This window comes from Scyliorhinus canicula, chromosome 3, assembly GCF_902713615.1.
Source record: "Scyliorhinus canicula chromosome 3, sScyCan1.1, whole genome shotgun sequence".
Classification (NCBI taxonomy): Eukaryota; Metazoa; Chordata; class Chondrichthyes; order Carcharhiniformes; family Scyliorhinidae; genus Scyliorhinus; species Scyliorhinus canicula.
This window is the reverse complement of record NC_052148.1, coordinates 269,870,360-269,880,470: the sequence shown is the minus strand read 5'-3', so window position 1 is coordinate 269,880,470 and position 10,111 is coordinate 269,870,360. Positions and strand designations below refer to the sequence as shown.

Genomic DNA, 10,111 nt, shown 5'->3' with positions numbered 1-10,111 from the left:
TCCAACCTCTCTTCATAACTTAAATGTTCCATCCCAGGCAACATCCTGGTGAATCGCCTCTGCACCCCCTCCAGTGCAATCACCTCCTTCCTATAATGTGGCGACCAGAATTGCACACAGTACTCCAGCTGTGGCCTCACCAAAGTTCTATACAACTCCATCATGACCTTTCTGCTCTTGTAATCTATGCCTTGATTGATAAAGGCAAGTGTCCCACATGTCTTTTGAACCATCCTATTAACCTGTCCTTCTGCCTTCAGAGATCTATGGACAAACATGCCAAGGTCCCTCTGTTCCTCAGAACTTCCTAGTGTCATGCCGATCATTGAATACTTCCTTGTTAAAATTCTCCTTCTAAAGTGTATCTCCTCACAATTTTCAGGGTTAAATGCCATCTGCCACTTATCTGCCCATTTAGCCATCCTGTCTATATCTTCCTGTTATCCAAGACACTCAATCTCACTGTTAATCACGCTGCCAATCTTTGTGTCATAAGACCATAAGATATAGGAGCAGAATTATGCAATTCGGTCCATCGAGTCTGCTCCGCCATTCAACCATGGCTGATATTTTTCTCATCCCCATTCTCCTGCCTTCTCCCCATAACCCCCGATCCCCTTATTAATCAAGAACCTATCTATCTCTGTCTGAAAGACGCTCAGTGATTTGGCCTCCACAGCCTTCTGCGGCAATGAGTTCCACAGATTCACCACCCTCTGGCTGAAGAAATTTCTCCTCACCTCTGTTTTAAAGGATCGTCTATTTAGTCTGAGATATTGTCCTCTGCTTCTAGTTTCTCCTACCAGTGGAAACGTCCTCTCCATGTTCACTTTATCTAGGCCTCTCGGTATTCTGTAAGTGTCATCTGCAAACCTACTGACCCTACCCTCCACTTTATGACAAACAATAGGGGGCCCAGCACAGATCCCGGTGGTACGCCACTGGACACTGGCTTCCAGTCACTGAAGCAGCCGTCTGTCATCACCCTCTGTCTCCTACCGCTAAGCCAATTTTGAATCCACTGTATCAAATTACCCTGTATCTCATCTTTACCTTCTTTATCAGTCTCTCATGTGGGACCTTGTCAAGGGCTTTGCTGAAATCCATATAAACTACATCAACTGCACTACCCTCATCTATATACCTGGTCAAATGCTCAAAAAATTCAATTCAATTTGTTCGGCATTGTCTCCATCTAACAAATTCATGCTATCTATCCCTGATCAAACTTTGCCTCTCCAAGTGGAGATTGATTCTCCCCTTCAGACTTTTCTCCAATAGTTTCCCTATCACTGATGTGAAACTCACTGGTCTTTAATTCCCTGGTTTATCTCTACAACCTTTTTTAAATGTGGGACCATGTTAGCTGTTTTCCAGCCCTCTGGCACCTCCACCTTAAAATTTGGGTCAGAGCCTTTCTGGGGTTGGAATTAAGAAACAGCATCGAGTTATAGAATCATAGAATGGTTTCAGCATAGATGGTGGTTATCCAACCTGTCGAACTCGAGCTTCCTGACCGGAAGGGCAATTTATTAATCCCACTCCTCTTTTCCCATAGCAAATTTATTTCACTACAGACTCTTACCCAATTCCCTTTGGAAAGCCGGGATTGAATCTGCCTCCACCATCCTCTCAGGCAGTGCATTCCAGACTGCACCTACTCCCTGTGTAAAACAGATTTTCCTCATTGGAAGCATTGGTTGCTTTGTCAATTTACTGTATGTTGAATCGGTGGCCTTGACACTTCCACTAATGGGATCAGTTTCTATTGATTGATTCTGCCTCAAGCCCTCATGATTATTACCCTGCATTTGTTCATGCGACATGGGCTGTGCCAGCATTTATTGCCCATCCCTAATTACCCTTGAGGGGACAGTTAAGAGTCAACCACATTGTTGAGGGTCTGGAGTCACATGTAGGCCAGATAGGTACGGATACAGATTTCCTTCCCTAAAGGACATTAGTGAACCAGATGGGTTTTAACAACAATCGACACTGGTTCCATGGTCATCGTTAGACTTTTAATTCCAGATGATTATTGAATTTAAATTTCACCACCTGCAGTGGCGGGATTTGAACCTGGGTCCCCAGAGCATTACTCTGGGTCTCGGGTTTACTAGTCCAGCGACATACCACTACGCCACCACCTCCCCTAAAGTGTTTCTGCAGCCCGCCTGGGAGTCTCCCATTGCGACTGAATTCTGAGTGGAGCAGCTGCAGGGGTAGGAATGTCATGTCCTGCCCAGCGGCATTGTTTTTGAGCGATTAGTGCCTCAACGTTGGACATGCTGGCTTGGGAGAGGATACTGCCATTCCCGCCGCCTGAGTTTGGAGGATCTTACGAAGGCTTTGATGTTGGCACCTCTCCGGTGCCTTGAGGTGCCTGCTGTAGGTTGTGCGAGTCTCCAAACCATATGGAGTGCAGGGGTCACTGCTGCCTGGCAACCGTGACATCAAACTTGTGTTTGAGATCCTCGTCCTTGAGTACTCTTTTTTTACGGCAGACCAAATACTGAGCTGCTACAATGGAGGTGATGACGAATTTTGTTGTCCATGTCTGTCTTTGTCGAGAAGGATCCTCCAACTTGTGAAAAAAGTCCGCGTTTTCCAGGACTTTGTCTTTGATCTTAATCAGTGGTAGGATGTTTTGTGCTGATGGAGCTGGTTGGTAGAGGACCTTAGTTTCCTGGGTATTTTAACAAGAGGCCCACTTTCTCACATGCTTCATAGAGGAGTTGACAATGGGCTGGAGCACATTCCTCAGAGTGAGTGCGCGCACAAGAATTTGCATACTGAAACTCTACAGTATAACTGCTGTAATTGAGATTGGAGTGGATTTGCTTTGGATTGAAGGTGGGGTATGTTAAACAGTTGAACTGAGGGAGTGCAGCACTTTTGGTGATCCAGTCCCTTGGACAAGATGTCAATCTGAGGCCCAGTCAGGTAGGCATAGAAGATTCCACAGCACATTTTCAAAAAAAGAACGAGGAAGTTCTTCCTGGTCTCCTGGCTAATATTTATCCCTTAATCATAATTCCGACAATAGATTTTTTTTTTGCTCATTATCAATTTGCCTCGTGTGGAAGTTAGCTTTGTGCAAACTGGTTGCTGCTTTCCCTACCTTACAACACTGACTGCACTCCAAAAGTACTTAATTGGCTGTAAAGTGCTTTGACGAGTTGTGAAAGGCATTATATAAATGCAAATTTTTCTTTTATGGAGTCGTTTTTACTAACATGATAACTTTCCTTTGGATTTTTACCTCCGTGAAGTTACATCTGAAATGAAATGCTTGTCAAATGGAGCTATTAAATTTTTTCAGCTAATGCTAAACTGGGTGACTGGAATATTATGAAAAATGAAGGGCAGGCATTTTACATTCCTTTATTAGCAGAAGTTGCAAAAAACCAAGTATGTCATCATTTTTGGAGTGAATTAACATCTGCTAGTTATCTGGTATTTTATGACAGCCTCTTGATCCTAAGATTCTGAAGTGCCAGTTGCAACTCGTTATTCAATGCTTTTATATTTGGGGAAATGACTGCTAGCTGTCGGGTATTTAATAATACCTGAGGAACTACACTTTCCTTTACCGTCAGATAATAGAAATCTATTTCAATTTGTAATGCAGCTTTTGTGAGTCTTGATTGCGCAATGCCGCAGAGCTTTGGGCTATGATATGTGTCGGGAGGGCCCTGTTTTAGTGTGTGACTATTTGCTGTTGGGCAACTGAAGGCATCACCCATAATCTTCTTGCAATTGTAACTTGCAACCTGGGTTGCAGAAAAGAGGCCAACAAGAAAGGAGACCGAAATTCAGGTTTTAGCTCCGCTCTTTACCCGTTGAGTGACGATAGTGGTTCTGTAGAGGTGCCGAAGGATTCCCTTAAATTGACAACTTTCACTGGCATACCTTTGTCAGCCTGGAAACCATTGTGGGTGAGCCCATCTATATTAGTCTGCACTATTGAGATGTTGAACTGAAAAGTGAGACGAGGAAATGTTTATTTAAAAAAAGAAAGGGGCTTAAGTGATTCAGTGACAAAAATCAGATTTGTGGATACGAGAGAACGAATGGCAGGACAGATGTGAGGCAATATTTTAACAGACAATTAATGGTTGCAGTTGACTGGTGGTTGATCTATGACACCCCTGTGGGGAAACTAATCAATGAAGAAAATGTACACTGTAGTCAAAGAGGTAATGGTGCGCACTGCCCTCCAAAAATTCTGGAGGATGTAATGTTGCCGCTGTGGATCGACACCTACATTAAACACGAGGTACTTTAGGCTAATGCACTTTTTATGGAAATAAAGCCATGATTCACTCTTAAGTGTCCTAATGCACCATGTGGAGAAAGTTACTGGCTATCATAATATTGATAAATGTGACTGGATGGAAACTGTGTGGAACATTGAGCTCATTATGGAATGATGAAAACGTGATTTGTCGAAATCAGTAACCTCAGCTCAGACCACACGGTTACACAATCTCTGTCTTTATTGGCAAGATTTTGATCTCCAAAATCTATAATTCCTGCAGCTTAATGACAGAACATACAGTGCAGAAGGAGGCTATTCGGCCCATCGAGTCTGCACCAACCGGCTTAAGCCCTCACCTCCACCCTATCCCCATAACCCAATAACCCCACCTAACCTTTTTGGACACTAAGGGCAATTTATCATGGCCAATCCACCTAACCTGCACATCTTTGGACTGTGGGAGGAAACTGGTGCACCCGGAGGAAACCCACGCAGACACGGGGAGAACGTGCAGACTCCGCACAGACAGTGACCCAGTGGGGAATCGAACCAAGGACCCTGGAGCTGTGTCACCACAGTGCTAGCCACTTGTGCTACCATGCTGCCCTTACCGTGAGAGGCATGGTGTAGTAATTAGCACCGCAAAACGAGATCCCGTAACATTTGGTCAAGTTACTGTGCTCCTGAATTGCCTGGGATTCAGGAGGACTGAGGGTTTGGGAGATGTCCAGGAGAATCGGGGTGGGGAGGGTCAGTTTTCCCCACACTCAAGTTCCTGGTTACAGTTTTTTTACCCATCTCCTCTTGTCCTAAAACTGAGTAGCTTAGGTCCTGCCCATTTGAGGGAGCATTATGAGTCAACAATGTTAATACGCTGGACGTGTCCACCTGGAAGAATCAGGAGCCAGTCTGTCTTCAACATAGGATTATTCACGCACTCAATATAACGTTAGGGCAGCCTACCTCTCCCTTCCACCACAGCTGGAAACTGGTTCTGAAAGATGTGCCCGAACCCTTCCCCAATTAGTGTCACCGTCTCTTAATCACAACTGAAGCGCACACTCAATTATGACAGCATTTGCACAAACAACAATGTGAAAAACTGAAGTCATGTTTTCTTTTCATTCATCCATGGGACGTGTGTGTCGTTGGCTGGGCCAGCGTTTATTGCTCATCCCTAATTGCTCTTTAACCGAGTAGCTTCCTTTTGTAATGGGCAACGAAAGGTGTCCACACCGGGTTACGGAGATAAACAAAACGTATTTGATTCAACATGTTAACTATTACGTACGGTGCCAGTAGTTTCCTACTGGGTCTTCCCGAGTTGGTGCCTGACTAGACGACTCTATTTATACAAAGGGCAGGATTCTTTGGCCGTGCCCGTCCGGCGACTGGAATCCCCGCCCGAGGTCCGCGTCCCACCCGTGGTGATCCTGCGTTGGGCGCAGCCAAAGGACCCGAAAGGCACATGAACTGTGTTAAGGGTCCCCGGCCCCCTTATTCTGTGAGCTCTACGGGGTAGTGTATCGTCCCCACCCTTATGACCCGTGCGGGGTCTAACACTTCCCTCGCTTGAAGGGACCAGTTAAGATTTGGGAGCACTGCGGGCTGAGGCACCATCTTTGAGATTTTGGTGTTTGCCCACTGTGCAGTCGTGGACAGAGAGGAATCCTCCCCCTGACTGACTAGAAGCACCATTGGTGTTCCCTCTGTTCTAGCTCGATTTACCAGAATGTTTATGATGTAAAGCCAACCGAACGTGCAGAAATTGAACAATTGAAGGCGAGGGATGTGGAAACTCCTCGCTCAATTCTAATTGGTAGAGTTATAGAATCATAGATTAGTATAGTACAGAAGGGGGCCATTCGCCCCATAGGCCCACACTATTCCTGTACCAGCCTCCCCAAACAGGCGCCGGAATGTGGCGACTAGGGGCTTTTCACAGTAACTTCATTTGAAGACTACTTGTGACAATAAGCGATTTTCATTTCATTTCATTTCGCTATCCTTTGCAGTCACCTTAACCTTTGCCTTTGGTTATTGCTCCTTCAGCCACCGGAAACAGTTTCACTTCATTTGCTTCAAACTCTTCATGATTTTCAACAGTTCCATCAAATCTCCTCTCAGCTCCTACTGTGTTTCAAATAACATGAGGAAAGTGCCTTAACACGAGGGACTGAAGTTAATGGGGCTTCTTGTTCCACCAGCCGTCACCACCCCTCCCTATTAAAAAGTCTTGGGGGGGGCCTGTCTGTGAAAAGTCATTTGATGGGGAGTTAATTGGTCAAGGGCAACCTGGGGAGGAAGTCCAACCTGAGGGAGCAGTAGGATTGGCCAGAGGTTCTGTCGTCCCAGCCGCACCAACATCACATGGTGGCTCAAAGAAGGGGAGGTTAAGGAAGCAGACGTCAGGTAAGTCTGGGCAGGGCAGCATGGTGACGCAGTGGTAGCACTCCAGTCTCACGGCGCCGAGGTCCCAGGTTCTGGGTCACTGTCTGTGTGGAGTTTGCACATTCTCCCCGTGTTTGCGTGGGTTTCGGCCCCACAACCCAAAGATGTGCAGGCTAGGTGGATTGGACACACTCAATTGCCCCTTAATTGGAAAAACAAGAGTTGGGTACTCTAAATTTAAAAAAAAGGTAAGTCCGGGGAATGGGCAGAGCCTGGCTGGTAGGCCCCACGAAGGAGAGTGGGGTGGGGGGCTGGGTTTGAGAGGCTAGTGGGAAGGCGGTGGGGTGGGGGGGGGGGGGGGGGGGGGGGGGGAGAAACCCAGCCTGCTGGTTTCCCTCTTGGGTGGGCCTACCCTGTAGCGGGTAAAATAGCAGCCGGGGTGAGATGGGGGCACTTAAGTGGTCATTAAATTGCCAATTAAGGGCCGCAATAGGCCTAAAGGTAAGAGGGCCACCCAATGCCACCACTGTGGTGATGTGCCTGTGCACAGTTTTGTATATCGTTGTCAGTCAATGTATATAGCTATCGATGCGACCTCCAACCAGCTGGTGGTGGTAGTGATCTACAAATTGACTGGACATATTCGGCAGTTGGTAGTAAGTCGTACTAGAGGACAGTTGCACATGAAGTAGCTCCAGGAGAATTCACTGAATTCAACCATTAGCCATGGTCTGTATTATAGTTTGTTAGTTATCTTTCCATGTGTGTGTTATATTATGGGCCAAGGTTTTGAGAACACCAAAGTGTATCATGGAGTTCACCTGACCCACAACCTTTAATAGATTTTGGTTATGGGGAGCACACGGGCCCACTTTACAGGTGTGATGCAACAGAGATGTAAAGTATTTTAAAAACAAAACAATGTTTATCCTATGAATTCAGTTAACATTTTATAAACACACAGTAAACATCTTATCAACTACCAACACTGATAATCCCCACAGATACAGTACTTTATAGGTAACCCTTAATAACTTTCCTAACAACATCCATAAGTCAAAACCCTTTTTAACAAAGACAGTAGGTTTGCATTCCTTACAGAAACAGATATTACTTTGAAATCATCAAGTGATCTGGAGACATTCTTTAGATTGCAGAGAGAAAGATTAATACGCATCTGCTTGATTCGAATGCAGCTCTCCAACTGACAGCGAAACTAAGACACACTGCAGCTCCCAGATCAAAACGAAACTAAAAGACAGAATCACATTCCAGCTCCACCCACACAATGACATCACTGCGGCCATTTGATGAAACACACTTTTCTTAAAGGGACTCTCACATGACAGTTCATTAAGCATCTTACCAGTCAAAGAACTAGCTGTTCTGTGCACATCATGGCCACGCTCAGTACACAGAACAGAACAACCGCCACCATCCAGTAAAATGGGAGACAGGTCGGGGGGGGGGGGGGCAGGCTGACCCACATGCTGCATTTTACTCACCAGTGGAGCACGGAAAGATCCAGCCTTATGTCACTAATGTACAGCGTCTAAAGAACTGACTTTTACAATGCACGCAGAGCGAAGCTCTCAAACGTCCCTCTGTTTTACTTCTGCAGATTCAGGAAAAAGGTCACCATTTTCACAGAAAACAGAAAACGTCCTCCTTTGCATCGATGACGGCGAGAATGCCCGTTTCAGGGACCCAGGTAAGGAGATCTTCGAGCCCACTCACTTTTACTGGTAAAAGCAATTGGCATGGGAAGCTTTCTCAGTCTTCTTCATTTCAAAAATCTAACCTCTAATCTCGGGCTGTAACCTTCAATTACGGAGAAAAATGACACTCAGGTTTCTGCTGGAGTTCAACCATTTTGGCTCTTTAAAACAAAAGGACTTAAAATGATCATAGCGTAGAGCCATTGGAAGCTTGGGCGGGATTCTCTGACTCCCCGCCAGGTCGGAGAATTGCAGGGAGCGGCGTGAATCCCGCCCCCGCCGGCTTCCGCATTCTCCGGCACAGGGGTTTTGGCGGGGCGGGTATCGCACCGGTCGATGGCCGCTGGTAGCGGCCCCTCCGGCGATTCTCTGGCCCGCGATGGGCCGTGTAGCTGACCGTTTTTGGCGGGTCCCGCCGGCGTAAACCACAACAGGTCCTTACCTGTGGGACCTGGCTCCATGGGCGGCCTGCAGAGTCCTCGGGGGGGGGGGGGGGGGGGGGGGGGGGGGTGACCCTGATAATGCTACATTTTTGCAGTCCAGAGGTTATCAGCAGTCGAACACCAGATAACTTAAAAGAGCCGTTTATTTACCACGGGGCTGCAGCACAGCTGTAACTCAGAGTTACAGAAAGTGAAAAAGCTCATTTCTCTTAGTTACAGTTGACTATATATTCTTACAAAATGAAAATGAAAATCGCTTATTGTCACGAGTAGGCTTCAATGAAGTTACTGTGAAAAGCCCCTAGTCGCCACATCCTGGCGCCTGTCCGGGGAGGCTGGTACGGGAATCGAACCGTGCTGCTGGCCTGCTTTAAATGTCAGTGATTTAGCTGAGTGAGCTAAACCAGCCCCATCTAGCCTTTCAATCATTAGTGATACAATTAGCTCATTATGCCCCTCCTTTAAGTAATTATTTTCTTCCCATCATTAGTAATACAGTTAGTTTCATAGCATAGCACTTCTTTATCAAAAGTCCTGAGGAGTGACTCTTCCCGGGCTGTGTTTCGTTCCCACCACAGATTCTCACAGACGGTCAAGGTCGTGATAATGCCTTCTCACAGGAACAATTCATTTAACAAGGCACGTTCACATTGCTGTACAACTTGACATTCCATTTCCCATTAAGCTCTGAGTCTAACTTGAGCCAAACTCTCACCCCCACGGTGGCCTGGACCGCGATTCGGGTCCACCGATCCGCGGGGCGGCCTGTGCCGTGGGGGCACTCTTTCCCTCCGCACTGGCCGCTGTCAACCTCCGCCATGGCCGGCGGGGAGAAGAACCCCCCTGCACATGCAGTGCGATGACGCCAGCACACGCTGGCGCTCCCATGCATGCGCCAACTCACGGCTGCCAGTAGAGGCCCTTCTCCACCGGTTGGCGTGCGCCAAGCCCTTCCGCGCCAGCTGGTGCGGCGCTAACACTCCGGCGCTGGCCTAGCCCTTGAAGGTGCGGAGGATTCCACGCCTTCGGGGTGGCCCGATGCCTGAGTGGATCATGCCACTCCTTGGCGCTGAGGTAGCCCGCCCCGCCAGTTCGCGGAGAATCCCGCCCCTTGTTACTGAATCAAGGAATCACTTGGGGCAGAATTTCACTTAAGTGGCAGCCAGCATAAATTGAGGCCGCGCTTGTGATGTTCCCTGTTTTCTTTGTCCGGGTGGCTTGAAGGCGTAGTGTTGAACAAAGAACACCAAGCTAAGTAAATTAACAAAGCTGATTTATTAACACTACTTAAATAAGAT

At 47.0% G+C, this 10,111-nt stretch overlaps 1 protein-coding gene across 6 annotated transcripts in view; it reads left to right on the top strand.

Annotated features, from left to right (window-relative positions):
• Positions 1 to 10,111, top strand: part of stpg2 (sperm-tail PG-rich repeat containing 2) — a 587,689-nt gene that overhangs the window by 146,120 nt on the left and 431,458 nt on the right. For all 6 annotated transcript variants that reach the window (XM_038792784.1, XM_038792780.1, XM_038792783.1 and 3 more), the window contains one exon: positions 8,274 to 8,363. In XM_038792784.1, coding sequence (XP_038648712.1) covers positions 8,274 to 8,363 — 90 coding nt within the window. The remainder of the gene's footprint in view (positions 1 to 8,273; positions 8,364 to 10,111) is intronic.